General features: G+C 41.9%; 2 protein-coding genes across 9 annotated transcripts in view; one reads left to right on the top strand and one right to left on the bottom strand.

Moving 5' to 3' along the window:
• ABI2 (abl interactor 2) overlaps positions 1 to 8388 on the top strand; it is a 97592-nt gene extending 89204 nt beyond the window's left edge. For all 4 annotated transcript variants that reach the window (XM_060107359.1, XM_060107357.1, XM_060107358.1 and 1 more), the window contains one exon: positions 3796 to 8388. In XM_060107359.1, coding sequence (XP_059963342.1) covers positions 3796 to 3971 — 176 coding nt within the window. In that variant the 3' untranslated portion in view covers positions 3972 to 8388. The remainder of the gene's footprint in view (positions 1 to 3795) is intronic.
• Positions 8389 to 9096: 708 nt separating this feature from the next.
• Positions 9097 to 16651, bottom strand: part of RAPH1 (Ras association (RalGDS/AF-6) and pleckstrin homology domains 1) — a 98355-nt gene continuing 90800 nt past the window's right edge. For all 5 annotated transcript variants that reach the window (XM_060107440.1, XM_060107439.1, XM_060107441.1 and 2 more), the window contains one exon: positions 9097 to 16649. In XM_060107440.1, coding sequence (XP_059963423.1) covers positions 14700 to 16649 — 1950 coding nt within the window. In that variant the 3' untranslated portion in view covers positions 9097 to 14699. The remainder of the gene's footprint in view (positions 16650 to 16651) is intronic.

Genomic DNA, 16651 nt, shown 5'->3' with positions numbered 1-16651 from the left:
ATTCCTTAGCTGATTTTAACACTGTCCTGGACAAAGTGATGACAGTTTTCAGCTCTGAAAAACCAGCTCAGTGAGTCCTTAAGAGAAAAGCATAATGAAGAGATTTGCTTCTTAAAAATCTCCTCTTCGGTGAACATGTTAAAATCTGGAGAGATTTGTAAGAGAGGAAAGTAAGTTTATTTTCAGTCCAAATAACTCTTTAAAGTTTAAAAGAAAATGCCTGAGTTGTTTCCTAAGATATTTTTCAAAGTTAGTCTCTGTTAAGCTCAAATCTTTTAAAACATGAAAATCAAATAACCTCCTTCTTACTCTTTCTGGCAAAACAGAAATAACCGTGTTCAGCTTATGACTGATTGCTCTTTGTTTGAGTGTGCATAAATGTTGAGGCTGTTACCTCATGTCTTATTTTGCTATCTTAGACTTCGGACCTGGTTCTCAACTGTGCCTGCATATTAGGGTCACCTAGGGAATGTTTAATATGTCTGCACTTCCAGACCTATTAAATCAGAATCTGTGGACATGAGACCCAGGCATCAGAATTTTTTAAAGTTCCTCAGATAATTCCAAGGTTGAGAACCACTGCATAGGTTTATCTTAACCCTTGATTATTAGCCAAGTGGAGATAATTTGTATATGTAAGTATCTTTATTTAACTTGGGTAGAGAAAAGATATTTTCTTTTATTTATTATGTGCCTGGCATGATGCAAGACTTATTACATATGTAAGGCAGTTAGTTTCCCCATTTTGCAAACTAGGAAATTGAGGCTCAAAATAATTTATTATGTTACAGAATATGACAGAAGATGTTTGTGTTACAGGGGTCAGTATATCATAATAGTTATTAATGGTAATAAAAGCAGCTAACATTTATATAGAATGCTTACTATACACACGGCCCTGTATCATGTGTACATTGCCTCATTTAATCTAACAATGCTTTGAGGTATTGGCACTATTATAATACCCATTATACAGCTGAGTAAAAAGCAGCTTAGGAAAGTTAAGTATGGTCTGTAAAGTAGTAAGTGGTAGAGCTGGGATCTGAACTAGGTGGCATAACTCCTGAGCCCACATTCTTAACATTGTCTTAAGCTTGTACTCTGACAGACCTGGAGTTGAGTCTTGGCTCTAACGTTTACTAGCGTTAAATTATTTGTGACAAATTGACTTATTTGTCAGTGCCTGTTTTATTTCCCTTTCTTCTGTCAAGCCATCTGTCCTTGTGTTTTTCTAGCTCAAAGACATAACTTCTTGGTAGAAGCGTAAACAGTGTATGGTAATTTATCAGATAACACTTCTGTCCTCACAAGACTGTGACGGTCCCTTGTCTTATTCATCTTTGTATCTCTAAAAATCAGAATGGATGCTCCATTAATGATTGTCAGGAAATGAACAGTGCCATTAATTCTATCTGGGGAGTCCAGAAAGCTTCTCAGAGGACATGGTATATGTGATGTGCTTTGAATGATGAGTATGAGTTTCTCAGGCAGAGGAGAGAGATAGGAAGGGCCATCCAGTCAGAGGGAATCCTCTGAGTCGAAAGGGCATGGTGAGTAATGTCCTGTGCGGGGACCTGGGTGGGTTGTAGGGAGGGAGTGGGCGAGCTAAGAGTGTAGGAAGGGAAGTAAGTTGTAAATAATGATGGGAGGCCTTGAATACCAGGCTGAGGTGTTTTGAATTTTTTTCTTTTTAAAAAATCTGATAGTAGAGGGAAATTGTGGAAGATTTTAAGTAGATTAATGTTAAGTTCCCATGTATTGGGATTTTAATTTTGGAAAAAAGATACTTGATAATAGTGTAGTGTGCATTAGAAAGAAAGAAAAATAGGAGTTGGAAAGACCAGGCTGGGTATCTTTCTAAGCAAGAGATTAGGGCCTCAGCTGAGGCAGTGGTGCTGAAAACCTTGTTCACATAAATAAATAGATGCAAATGGAATTATTTTTCATGCAGCATTGTCAGTTCTTTTAAATCCTTCAGAGTTATTTGCCAAAAATCAAATAATGTTCTATCTTTAAAAATCATGTTTTATATGATGTGTCATCTGATAACCCCATTAAAGTCCACCTTAACTTTTGTTAAAAGCAAAAGAATGGGAGCCACTTAAGTTGCAAAAAGGTTGGGATAGTCAGTGGCGGAATTCTCTTTCTTAATACCACACTGGTATTCTGAATTGTCCCTTTGGCACTCAGGGTGTTTCATACTTAAGCATAGTACGTCACTGTGTTTTCGTTAAGTAGGAGAAAGATAAACAGGAAATGAGAACTTTTATGACTGATTCTTGACAGAGGGTGTCATCTCCAGCAGATCAGATTTAGATGCAGGATTTATAAAAGTTGAGGATCTAGAAGGAAACTCTGTAAAATCTGTCACTCATGCTGCTTAGAAAATCTTCAGGTACCCCACAGTGATGTGTGTATTCCAGTTTAAAGACTGCTGCGCTGATTAAGGCGGTGAGTGTGATGATGGAGAAAAGTGTTCGGGTTTGAGAGGTTTAGAAGGTGTTGAACTAACAGGACTTGGGGATATTCTCCTGTGAATTACTTTTCAGCGGGTTTGCATTTCTATAAGCATCAAGAATGTTATCAACCACCCCCCAAAAAAGCTAAAAAATACTACATTGACTAGAAATACTAGGTATTCTACATATCTTGTATTCTCTCTAAACTTGTATGTCATTTAATTGCATCTGTTTAGGTGTTAGAAGTACACACTAAACTCTTTCTAGGTCCCTCTAAAGTGTTTTCTGGCATCCTAGATCACTGTAATGGCAAATATTCAGAGTTTAAGAAAGCTGTTGAATTTTACTTAAAGCAGGCCAGGAACAAATTAACTGGAACAAATTGCACTATATCAAAAGTCCCTGTTTTAGTTTCTGTTTCTTAATTATTTATTTAGGATTAAGGTTACATAGAAAACAAAGTCAATATATGCTTCTTAAAATGGATAGATGGAGATTTATTGAGTGAAATTCTGAGTGGTATAATAAAGGTCCAGAGGATCTTTCTATAAAAAAGATAAACCTTCAAGTGGATCTGAGCAAGTTATAGGGTATCCCAATTTAACTAAACTGTTGAGGAAAATGTAACACTTAGGAACCAGAGATTGTCCCAGATATCATTGAAAGGCCCCATTTACCAAGTTATTTAAGTAATGAAAATCATAGGAGAGCTTACAGGTATCTTGGTTTTCTTAACACTTTTAGTCTGTTACTGTGGATATGTTAAATTGGTGGCATAATGCAGCATGTGTTTTGAAAGAATGTATATAGTAGACTCCCGTCTTTCACACATATAACCTGTGGGAATTCAACCACTATTCTCAGTGAATGGGCATAGGCTCTAGGAAGTGTGAGAAAGCAGATGGAAGTCTGCTCTTCCCTCAGTCTCTCTCATTTTCTCACTGGCCTCTCCTAGTGTATCTCACTGCACTCGTCTAATTCTAATGTTTAAAGGTACATGTTTTTACATAATATGGTGCTTTAACACAGGCTCAACTGAAGAAACAGCCATCTTTCCCTATTCTGGGATTGTATCTCTTCAGAGAGACTGTTGAACAGTAAGTGTGACTAAATACTATTTTTGGCCATTTATACAGTTTTGAACCTAACCTCAAGATGGATTCCACTGTGCAGGACTGGGTATTAGAAAACAGAATTTGCAGGGAGGGTCCTGTGTTTAGAAAGTCACTGTGTTTGAAGTGCTGTAGAAGTTCGGGAAGGATAGATACTCATTTATTTGGTTCTACCTTTCTAGGAACGTTATTCTTTTTCATATCCTTTTTTTTCCCCCCTCTAGTTGTGGCAATTTATGATTATACAAAAGACAAGGAAGATGAGCTGTCCTTTCAGGAAGGAGCCATTATTTATGTCATCAAGAAGAATGACGATGGTTGGTATGAAGGAGTTATGAATGGAGTGACTGGGCTCTTTCCTGGGAATTATGTGGAGTCTATCATGCATTATTCTGAGTAAAGCTCAGCAAGGCTGTGTTTCCCTCACAGGAATAGTCAGGTCTTCCCAGATTATCAAAAGGCCCTGGGGATTCCCCTCCAGTGAAATGAATGAAGGATTCAAATGACAAAAACTACTTATGTTTTTTGGGTTTTTTTTCGTTTATCCCTCAGTATTAAAACAAAAAAGCAAGCTGAGTTTGAACAAATGGCTCTTTCTGCCATCACTTACACTATGCTGAGCTGTTTGGACTGAAATAAAGTGACGGTTTCTGAATATATCAGAGGTATAACAGCATAACTATGTGAAATAAATCAGGTTAAAACTGATTCAGAAAAGAAATCTGGGATCTTTCTCAGGAATACTGTACACGCGTGGGAGTTCTCCTCCTGCGGAATCTGTGGCACTGGATGGTCTGCAGTGCCTGTGGTGAGCCTCGTGGCCCAGGGTGTGCCCCAGCCCCACAATTCCTTCCACTTGGATGAGGAGGGGAACCAATATTTAAATACCATACATAACCATTTTTATAATTGTTTCACATGGCTTATTTCCTCTTCAACACTGTAAATCCTGCATTCTCTCAGCACTTGAGTGCACCAAGTGAGTTAGTGTTGAGCTGACTTGCATCCCTTCATGTTTCTTAGTTCGTAGGTTATAAGAATGATTTGAGTCTCCAAATATTCTGAAGGTGGTTTTGTTCTACTGCGCTGCTGCTGCGTGAGACTGCCTTGCCACTGCTGGAGTGCACCCAGAGGGGTGACGGGTGCAGCCTGGTCCGTGCGCTCAAGTGGGCGTGCAGAGGTAGACATGAGGGTCCCTAAGGTTCTAGAGAGGCTGAACTGCAGAAGTGCATCCTAAACCCTTGCCTTAGGTGCTGTTTTGAGGAGTAGGACCTTAGAGGTCAGACCAACTGTTTCTTTACTTCTTTGACTATTTAGAAAAAGTTTTTGTTTTTTTTTAATAGCAGTTATTTTCAAGTCTCGACAGTCACTGGGAATAAAAGGCTTGCTGCTGTGCTCTCTGAATGTTATGGCAGGTGTTAGCTACTGCTGAATTGTTTACTCACTTAGAAAAGGTAAATATTCCCCTGATTTTGTGTGATTGGCTTTTGAAGTAGCTGCTCTTGGTAAGGATTTGAACCTTACCTCTCAGACTAAGAATAGTGGGATAAGTGGTATAAGGCCAAATACTTATTCAAGGTTTTTTTTTTTTTTTTTTTCATCTGCACAATTACAACTGCAGATCCAGTGGAGTTTGGAAGGCAGATGGCTTTAATCCTCTCTTCTGTAATCAGTATAAGAAATAATGAAAAACATCCAGGAGGCCTTGCTGCTCAGCAGCTGAATACTGTGATGATAAACCAGCTCACAGGCCAAAGCCACCATGGGTCCTTTCCAGTCCCAGTGACTTGGTCAGAAGAGAGCTTTGCCAGGTGACTTCCCAGTGCTGGGGAAAAGGTGAGAGGCGGTAGGCTGCATGTATTTCAGACATGGGCCTTGAACATAATAGGTAGTGCAGAGAGAGGAACTTGATTGAAAAATGAAGAAGGGTAGTAGGTGTGAGGGAGTTCACATGGTGTAGACAGAGTTAATATTCCACCTGTGAATCTGTTATCAGAGCAGAAAACTTACCACCATTTAACTGAGACCCAGGTACAGTGTTTCCTATCAAGATTTTTGTTTTACGGTCGCAGGTTTTTTTTCTCACGCACTGCAAGTTAGCTCTTTTTAGATTTCTCTAGCACTTTGAATTTAGTTTTCATTAACTTGCCTCCATTACACATTACACTTCATGCTTTGTTAGCTCACCTTGACACCCTTTATTCCCTGTCTTCCTTCAAAGTAATGGCCCTTGAGTGTCCTCTGAGCCTTCAGCTTCATTATGGCTGCAACCAAGACTATACTTGGAGAGGTTAAACTCTTCTTAGTGTTGGTGTGTAACTAGGAAAACTGTTTTGAAATTAGATGTTCAGAGTTTTTTAAATAGGTTTTCGCTGAGAAAACTTACTGGACTAATAAGGCAGAGGGTATTTTGAAATCCAATAAATAGTGCCCACAGCTCACACCTACAGAAGCCCGGAAGACAATTGTGCAAAAGGAGTTGGTGGTGGTCAGCTTGCCTGTTGGACCCCTGCTGGATTGGGGAACCGAGAAGACGTCAGTGAAGTCCTTCAGACTGAAGACCTGCCGCAGAGGGATCCATGGGTTAGCTGATTTTTCCTTTATTTTTTAGTACTAACGTGTGTGATTTTTTTGTTTTAAAAATAACACCTGTTGGATTTTCTGCATATTTTAAATTTTTGTATAGTTTTGAATTCTATATATTGTTTTGGAAGGATACTGTGTAATGATGGGCCAGGCCTAAAGTCATTGGAGACTTTTAATGTATGTAACATTTCATAGATTGCATGCTATTAATAGTATGTGAGGGTAGTATTTGTTTTATTGTAAGTTTCCCCCATTTATCTTTTTATACACTACAGGATGGTTGGTAGTAGGAATTCTAAATGAGTGCAGAAATCTTACATGATACATAATATTGTGGCAAAGATGATCCAAGTCTAAAATCTGCTGACCAGTAAGCAACCATTTTATCAGGCTAGAGGGAATCTTTTTCCTCTTGAAGTGTTTTTGACTTGTGTCCACTCCCTTTTTCCTTAAAAAAAGGGGGGGTGGAGAGGGGTTAAGAGTTTGTTCCCTTTTTTAAAGTATTACTATTTGAAAGGCCATAGGGATGTAAATGAAAATATACTTCCTTGTTGACATTATGGCCTAGGCAATAAATTGAAAACCAAGTGTCAATGTGTCAAAATCTAGACTTGAGAGATTCAGCCTGCTGTGTTTGAAATACGTATGAAACCTTTAAGATGTCTTGTTCATTGTTTCCTATCTTTTGGCTACTTGCTTTCTATCTTCTCCAGGGGCACCTCCTGTTCCTACAGTAGGGTTAAGGGCCTGCTACTCTTGCTGCATTCCTAACAGTCACTGGGTGAGACATTTTCATCCCTCCCTTTCTTTTTCCCCTTCTGCCGCTGTTTATTACCCAGCTAGAGACTGTTTTGTGTGTCTTCACAGTGGTCTCTGTAATGTAGCTGTGCTCCTCAGCAGTCTCTTGATATTACTGAAGATTTTTCTGTTTGAGAGGCATCAAAACGATAGTAGTTTGCTTTTATCCTCTTATGCTCATTTGCTTTTAGCAGGTGACCTTTCTGCATTAAGAACTGGTACTTTGGTACTTTCTTACCACCTTTTCTCCTCCGTGGAGACAGCATGGCATGTCCTGAAGGCCACCTCTCCCTTTGAAAAGTGTTTGATGGAGGAACTGGCAGGTGGTTGCTACGTCTTGGAAAAGAATGGGGATCTGCATCACTTTCCATCTGTTCGCTTCTGAACTTCTTTGGCCAGGAACTCCTGATCAGTGTTAAAGGCAATGATTTCCCTCACATGATTTATACTTAGAGAGTCGTAGAATTTTAGAGCTATAGTGAGATTTCAGAAATTTTAGTTCAATCCCATTTTACTGATGAGGTTTAGATGTTTCCTTTTCAAATAACAGCTAGTTAACAAAGGTAGAATTCCTGACTCAGCGCCTGGTACTCTTTATACAGCTGTCTTAATTGTGTTGTATGTTTCTTTTAAAGTTCTACTGGATGTCTTAAGGAAGATACTTGAAAAGGTATGCTATGTCTCCATAAATACCATTCAGAGTGTTCTTTAAAGGAGTGTATTGAGTGTAGCCTTAATTAGTGAAAGTAATCTTCATTTTAACCCTTTTATAACTACACTCAGTACAAATGGTCTTTTCCATAAGGTGTATGTAGCTAAAATGTTAACAGTGTCTGGGCACTGGAAAGAGCACACAGCACAGCCTTATTTGAGAGCCTTAGAAAACACTTCTAAAACAGGCATTGCGCTCATTACCTTATGTTGATTTTATGCTGATCTTTGTTCCTATTTCTTGAGAATCTCATAATTCTTCAAAAAAAAATTGACAAATGACAGGGCCTAGCTGTGTATAAATGATCCTTGCTAAATATCTTGAGGTTTTTTTGTAAAAAATCAAACAAAAGACAAAAAGCTTATTTTCACATTAAAATGGAAACGTCTTTTGCAACTTCAGAATTCTGTGGAAACACAGTTTTTATCATATTTGTGTCCATGCATCTTTTCCTTAACAAGATGGTTTACAAAAAAGAATGTAAACAATTTGTGATCTGGTCGGTTGTACTTTTAGCTCCCGGAGGGAGGGTTGGTGTTATGAGTTGAGTAAACACCCATGTCGGAAAACTTGAGGGAGCAGTCTGTTGCCAGTAACGTTTTTTGTGGGTGCCATTAGACCACCTCCAGATGAGTTGCGGGAACATTCACTTTTTAATTTTGAAATTGTATTTCAAATTAATTGTTGCTGTGTACTAAGAACTTGGCCTAAATAAAATCCTACGAAGTATATCCAAATGTCTTGTGAATGTATTTCGGCAAGTAACTTTTTTCCTTTCTTTTTTTTTTTCGGCTGTGCTTTGTGCTGTGTGGCTTACGGGATCTCAGGTCCCCGACCACGGACTGAACCCGGGCCACACCAGTGAAAGCCCAGAATCCTAAACACTAGGCCACCAGGGAACTCCTGTAACCTCTTTTCTAAGGTGGTAAGTTTAAGTGTGTCAGACAGAATCCTTCCCTGTTGCACTAATTACTTTCTGTCCCTATTTTTGCTGTAAGTGAACCTGAGGTTTTGATCACTTTCCACCAAATACATACAGTTCTTTTCTTTTAATATAAAAAAGGAGACCTTCTGTTCTTTTTGCCCCAGTTTGGTAAATGATAACATGATTTGTAAATACATTCGAATCCACATTTATACATACCTTGACAGACACGGCAGTCCAAGACATGATTGTGATAACAAGGCTTTGAAACAAAAAGCACCTCTTTTTGTACTAGTTCGTACCTAGTTGTATTTTGTTTGTTGTTTAAAGAAAAAAAATCTTAAAAGTTATTTTCTTACAGGCTCATCAGTTGAACACATCAAATTATAGTTTGTTTACCTTCACACTTCATGTGCGTGTTGCAGCCTCTCTATTTTGGGTACCTTGACATAAACAGCAAAACCAGGCTCTGAGTGGTGCCGATCCACAAACAGTCAAGTACAGTTCTGACGCTTAAATGAAATCTATGTATTTTTATTAAGGATTGGATAAGCTGACATAAGGAAAACACATAGCTGAAAAATTACACTGACTGTATGACTACCGTCCTAAGCCATTACAATAGTTTACTGACAGTAACTGGCAAGAGTAACTTGGAAAATAACTTAATCCAGCAGTAGAACAAAAACATGGTCAGTAGTACTGAATATATCTCTTATATATATCTCTCTATATATAGGTTTGCACAATCAGGGAGCAAGGCACATAATTAAATGAGAGCGTACATTTAAGCAGAAGAAAATAATAGCTACAAAGCTGAAAGAAAAACTGTAACTTCATCTTTACTGAGCTGTGCATAAATCATCTGAATAACGTCTTCTATCCAGTACTTTTAACGCAGTTCCTTTTGCCTTTTTCATGCTTTAATAAGGTATATTCCTACATTGTATCTATTTATGGCAAAGCTCCCACAGCTTAGATGTCAGCAACTGGGAGCAATCCCAGTTAAATATAATGTGCAATTTTTCTTTAAAACAGTAAACAATGTTTTTATGACATTTAGCACAAGCTAATGTTTTAAATGTACATTTCTATAAAAGGAGTTCACTAGTGGCTGATAATAAAATTAAGCAAAATCATTTGAAACATTCCAGTTAATGCTTATTTTCTAGGAGGAATTATTTACAAGTAGAGAGAAAAATATAGGAGGTGGTAATCATGAAAAATGGCAGTTTTTGGTATTAGGTTACAATAAACTTAACAATGGACAGTTTCCAAAATGCAGATTTTTTTTTTAAGTGCCACAAGCATGTTCTGCCTAAGAAGAGGTTGAGGCTTCGATGATGAGCTTGGTATTAATAGCCATCCATGATCAACATTCACTTCTGAACTTGGCCATCTTTTAAATATGTAGTATTCACCATCACCCTGACTCGACTCGCTTCTCTAAATGTCTTTGGTAGAAAGCAGCCAGACCCCGTTTAGGTAGATGAAGCCATCTCTTGTGAGACCATCACTTTTCCTGTTTCTGCACAAACTAGAAACACCTTCCTTCTCTTTCATTAGCACCTCAAAGTTTGCCTGTTGGATTTTTTTTTTTTTTAATGCTAATCCTCCAAAAGAGTTCAAGGCACTGGGGGTTATAGCAGATGTTTCCTCTTCTAAATGGTTTATTACTTCAACAAGCAAAGAGCAAACCAACTGGAGATTATTTCCTTCGAGTGTTTATCAAGTATATTGTGTTTAGCTTATTTTTACTTAGCAAGTTTATAGTACAGCTAAATTTCAGATTTCTTTTACATATAGATCTTCCAAGGGCACAATTAAGAACCGAGCACTTGTTTAGTTTGAGGGAGTCTGGCAAAGGGGTTAACAATGATCTTCTATTCAATTTTTAAATGAAAATAAATCTTAAAAGATATTGGGATACTTAATTCTGCACTACTTGCATCTCTCCATGGATCAAATCTCAACTTTGTGAGTGGTCACATATTCCTATAGGGTTAGGAATAACTTGCTTTATGCAATGACATAAAGTGTATAAAACAAAATTCCAAGTGGCAAAAGGTACTTGCAATCTCAAGTGATTTTTTTAGAAAGAGGCGTCCTCTTATCAAGTATATAAATCCAAATTATGAAACCTATGTTATTGAAAGCAAGTCATTACACCTATAATCACACAGGGTCATACAGTTTTAACTGGTCTGAACTTAAATCTGTGAGATAAGTTTTAACTATGTGAAAACTGTATAAAAAATTTGCTAATATATAAAACGAGGAAAAGGTTAGTTTGCTTGTTTAAAATCACCTTGTGTTTGTAACATAAAACTGCTTTTAGCTGAGGGAAAAAAGGTGACAAAGGGTTCTGTTGGTGGCCTGATAGTCAAATCAGACCAACCCTACCATTACCTGAAGTTTTCTTCAGGCTAATCGTAGCCTTACATCCTTGACATGAACTTATTAGCAGTTGTATTCTCCCACAATAGCAGCTTATGAAACTCTAATTGGATGCACAGCTATTAATAACCTTGACCTCAGAGTTGTTACTGTTGGAATTATTCATGATCCCCCCATTTTGTTTAGATTAACTTTCTTGATAAACTCAGGACTGCTTTCAGTGGCAAGTAAACTTACATAGAGAGGGGACTTCCAAGAGAGTTCACAGCCCTTCCTTAACAGGATGTGCCGTCAGCGGGCAGGAGCACCTTGATGTCAGAGGACTGTGAAACATTAGCATGTCTACATTACTGTGAGATGTTCTGATGAAAATTGTTTCCTATAACTTTTCTGAAGTCAGAAGTCTTATCTTAAAAAGCCCCAGAAATTTAAAAAAAAAACAATTTACAGTTAAGTGGGTACCTGTAAACCTTTACAGTAGTAGTTAGTTACTTCTTCCAAGAGTATGATTCTGTAGCAGCTAAGGAAAAAAAATGCATTTGAGTAGTAAAAGCTTCAGTACAGAATAATCTAACCAGAACAGGCTTTGCTACCCTTCAGAGTTGGTGCCAAAACTTTAAGCATAGGTTGGATCCAATTTTGAAATTATGTGGTAGAGGTTAAGGGTGTCACTAATTAATCTAGTCACTAGCTCTAATGGGCACCTGGTTTGCACTGCCCTCCACAGCAGGACGAGTTCATCTACGCTGTTCATCTTTCGGTACAGCCAAGACAGCTGCCAAGATCTTCTTCCTTGACCTGAAGAAGCTTTGCTGCGTTATAGCTGCTGAGCAGAAGGCAGTGAAAGAAGGCACAGTACTAGTGTCATCTGGCAGTATGTTTTTTCCTTGAACACACCAGGGAAGAAGAACAGTACAAAAATAACAGTAATCTCCAAAGCCCCGACCCCCCACAAAATCACATCCTAACAAATATCCAAATTCAAAAAAAAAAAAAACAACAACAACCCACTAGGGAGTAAAACACTAGAAGTGTATCTAAAGTATCATTTTGGGTTTTCTTTTGTTTTGATTCAGTTGTTTCACACACAGGAAAAAGTTGATTAAATAGCCTTTTCTGTCTTTGGAGAAATACAAAGGGAAACAGCCTGTTGTCAGATAGTCAGCAAGCCACTGACTGGGGTCAAAAATGATACAGCTCCTCCTCTGGCCCTGTTCTCCTTAGTGTCCCTAGTGTTCTAAAGGATGTCTCCTCTTTCAGAAAATCGATACATCAGAAGCATCAGTTCAGGATGGCGACCATCCGGAGTGACACAAGCAAGAAGGCCCAGGAAATCCCCCACTGAAAAAAAAGGCTGGATCTTAGGGCTCAAATGGGGAGGGAATGAAGACTGAGGGCACGTGATTTTTTTCCCTCAAGGAGAGCTGGAGTTGCCCCGCCTTCATATAAAAAAAGACCACCACCACCACAAAAAACCCTAGTGAGGAATATTTATATCATTGGATTCCTATTCTTAGAAACTCTTTATCCCACAAATAGGGCGATCCTTAGAATATAAAGCTGCAGGCAGAAAACAATGGGAAATCACTTCACTCATGAGTCACAGTGGAGCTTGGCAGTCTTACTCAAATGTTTTTCAAATTGCTGTGCATGCTTCACGCGGATGTGTTAAAGGTCACTTCATAAGCATAACAATATCAAGCACACAAAACTTTGTGAACAGCTGAAAAGATCTAAAAAGTATCTTTTAAAGCAGCAGGGCTGTAATAAGTGCACAATGGTATATATTCTTAGTGCTCTATAAACACGTGAGTATACTGTCACAGCTGTGACAGGTGGGGGTGCCTCTGACTCTCTCTTTATGATGAAGTACTTTGTTGGAGAATGGGTTTACAGGGAAATCCTGTTTACATAGCACGACTCTGCTTATTCTTGAATTATTTACTATCTCTGCCCCACTGTACTGGCATCGCTTTTTCCTTATGGGATAGTGTCAGGGATTTCTGCAGTTTGCACTGGTGATCCCTATTCATAACAGGCACAGACTTTCATTACAAGGTGTGCTCACATCACTGCTGGGGAGGCTAGTTTTTATTCTCTGGTTTAAGAGCAGCTCTGAGATTGACCTGACGGTCAATTTATCATCACACATTGATGAGCCAATACACATTTCTCTCATATACTGAGGAAAATTCACAGGGGAAAAAAAGCATCTAGAAGTATAGTGTGAAGCATACAGAATTATAGTGTGTCCTTAGAGCAATGATTCCATGTTATACCAAACTGCATATGCATAATATGTAATGTCACTTCCTGTACTTGGACTATACAACTCCCATCAGAACACTTGGTAACCTGGACAAATCTCTACAACCAGGCTACAACAAGCAAGGACCCTAGTGTGCTCCAGTCGCTATGGGTGAAACTGTCAAAAAACTCATTTCCCCCCCTCCCTCTATGATAGTCCCACACTTAAATGAATTCTTTGTATTTCACATTACTAGCCACAAAAAACCTGATTAATGACAGCTGCACAGGGGCCAGTTTTGTTCTCTTTTCTAGTCATCCATCCTTCTAGAGAGCAATATACAAAAAAGACACATTTCAGAAGGTGATTTTCTTTTTCATCATGATGCAACATACTGGACCGGACAAAGGATTTGAGTACACCTGATAATAGCAATTGTCTACAGACACCTAGTATCGGCATCTACCTACAGCACACACCATAAGGAGGTAACTGGTGACCGAAAGACACACTGGGACATAGCATTCCAAGGGTGTCGTGTTGGATACCCTCTTACAATAAATCAAAGCAAGAATCATGAAGCCAAACTTGAAGCTTCACAAGCTCATGAAAAGGATCCCAACAGTACAAAAAGAACTATGCAGGATTATAGTACTTAATTATCCATGTATTACAGGCGAAGGGCTTACCTGTGGCAGAATACATCCTAGATTCCTGTGGGATCATGGCAACAGTTTTGCAACTAGAATGGTTTAGTTACACCATGTATTTACTTTTTTCTATGCACGACCGACCACGTACAGATAAGTGTCTGAAAATTTCCCCACACTGCACTATTACCCGTTCTATGAAGCTGAGAGGTTTTCCTGATTAAAGTGCCCCTTTATGTATAGTAATGAAATGTCAGTCAAGCAGTTCTAACTTCAGCCAACTGGGGAAAAAACAAACACAAACGCCCCACAGATACACCAAACATTCTGGTTGTCTTCTCAAACTGAGAAGCAGCACGTTATACATCTATCCTTAATATATAATATACAACATGCACAGATAGGCCGCGCATGGACATTTATAAAATACCTTCCAAATAAGTCAGAAGTTTTTGGTCCAATCCACATGACAGATAATAGAAATCATAAGGGACAGGCAGGACACACATCCCCTTCCGTGCCGCTGCCACCCAAAATACACAAAACCCATTTTCAGATTAGGAGAGAAAAAGAATAAATAGAATCACTTTCAGCTATATATATACATACACATATGTGTATACATATATATACATACACACACTACCTAGGTATAGCTGTGTGTGTGCCTGCACACGCACACACACACACAGCTGGACACTACCTGAATAACAGCAACACCAAGAGGCTCTGAACGCCTGAATTCGTAGATGATCAGGTGAGCTGACTGTAGAACTGACTACAGATCCCACGAAAATAAAGTCCAGCGGTAGCTACCAGTCTCTTGAGAGCTTGGTGTTCTGGTCTCTTTTGGGGGGAGCGGGAGGCGGCCCTCTCCGCAGCGTTGCATAGCCTGATATATGACTGCCTCCATAACGGGCTTTCTGTTGCTCAGAGAGCAGCTCGGGGGGTGGCGGGGGCAATGCCATGTCATCCATGGTGGCTGTGGGTTCTGCTCTGGACACGCGCGAGGAGGAGAGCGAGCCATGCCGCGTGATGGACTTCCGCTGCAGTGTCCTGTTGAGGTCGGCCAGGAAGCCAGGCTGGACGCTAAGGCTGGATTTGGGAGAGGTGGGCACTTGTGGCTCGACCGTGGCCATTGGCGGCTGCTCCGAGGTCTCGGCTTGCGTGAGGCGGGTGCTGTCGTTCCGTTTGGGTCGCGTGGGCGGGGGGGCCTTCCTGACCGACGTCTTGGCCCACGGCTGTGGCTGCGGATTAACCACTGCCACTTTTGGAGACGTGCTTCCCGAGAACACTGCTGGAATGTCTACAGGGGGCAGAGGAAGCTCTATTTCCGGCGGAGGGGGTGGAAAGTCAGAATCGGACGGAGGAGAAGGGAATTCTACCACGGAGTCCTTGCCGCGCCCACTCAGAACAGATGCTCTTGCCGACACACCCCCTTGCTGGAGAACTCCGGGAAGACTGAGTTTTCCAGGTTTGGGGGGCGCTGCGGGTGGTGGCGGCGTCTCCTTGCCGGGAGACGCCGAGGGCTCCGGCCCTGCGAACTTGCTGACTAGACTGTCTACTGAGGGTCTCTTGGGCTCAGGGTGCTCCGCACAGCTGCCGGACTTAATGCTGGAGTTGCGCTGCGGGGTCGGGGGAGGTTTCTTTCCCCCCGGACTGGACGTCTTACTGGTCTTTTTGCCCGGAGATGCGCTTTTGTCAGGGGCAGGGGCAGCAGTGGGTGTGGCTGGCGGAGGCGGAGGCGGAGGCGGAGGAAACACCAGGCTGCTCTCGGGGGGAGGAGGAGGGAAGTCCGGAGAAGGGACAGGGGTAGAGCTGGGCTGCCACTTGGGCTTTGCTTTCACAGCAGGCGGGGACTGAGGGGCGACGTTTGCTGCGGCTGAAGCGGGCTTCAAGGGCGCCGCCTCCGCGGGGGGCGCGGTTGGAGGCGGGGGGAACTGGCTGGCTAACTGCTTCACCACGGAGGGCGCCGGAGACAGCGGAGAGGGAGGGGGCCTCACACAGAAGCTCTGCTGCTTGGGTAGCGTGGGCGGGGGGACCGGGCCAGGAGGAGCAGGGGGAGAGGGTGGAACGTGAGACACAGGAAGCGCTGGCTGCTTTTTCACTGGGGGGACGGGAGGAGAAGGTGTAGGTGACAGAGCCTGTGGCATGGCGGGCGGCACAGTCACAGGGGGTTTGGGGGGGGCCTGGGGAGGGAAGGGTGCAGGGATGGGAGGAGGTGGGGGCGGCACCGGAGGGGCCGCTGGAGCGGCGTGCTGCACGTGATGAATCTTTAGCGGGGGCGGGGGCGGGGGCGGGCTGAACTGCGGCAGGGCCTGGGCGCAGGGGGCTGGCTTCAGCTGGGCCATAGCCGAGCCGGGGGTGGGGGCAGGCGGCGGGGGCGGCGGCGGGGGCACGGCTCCGCTGGGCGGCACCAGGATCTGAGGCTTCCCTGCCTGTGAGGTCGAGGAGGGAGGCTGAATCCCTGAAGGCGGGGGAGGCTTAAACAGGGCTCCCGCATGCTGAGAGGCGTTCTGCAGCCTGGTTATTGTGCTGTACTTGACAAACATCGCGGCTGCCGAGCCCGCAGAAGGGGCCGACTGGCTGGGCAGGGGCGGGGGCGGGGGCGGCGGCGGCGGCGGGGGTGGCGGCGGGGGCGGGGGCGGCGGCGGCAGGGGCGGCGAGGGCTGTGAGGCAGAGCAGGGGGTGAGCGGCTTAGGCTGCGGGGACAAAGGGGGCATGAGAGACGTGTAGGCTCGATTCACAGCCTCCATTCTGGCCT

Source organism: Mesoplodon densirostris, chromosome 8 (genome assembly GCF_025265405.1).
Source record: "Mesoplodon densirostris isolate mMesDen1 chromosome 8, mMesDen1 primary haplotype, whole genome shotgun sequence".
Taxonomy (NCBI): domain Eukaryota; kingdom Metazoa; phylum Chordata; class Mammalia; order Artiodactyla; family Ziphiidae; genus Mesoplodon; species Mesoplodon densirostris.
Note: the sequence above shows the minus strand (reverse complement) of the source record. Positions and strands in the feature narration are given on the sequence as shown.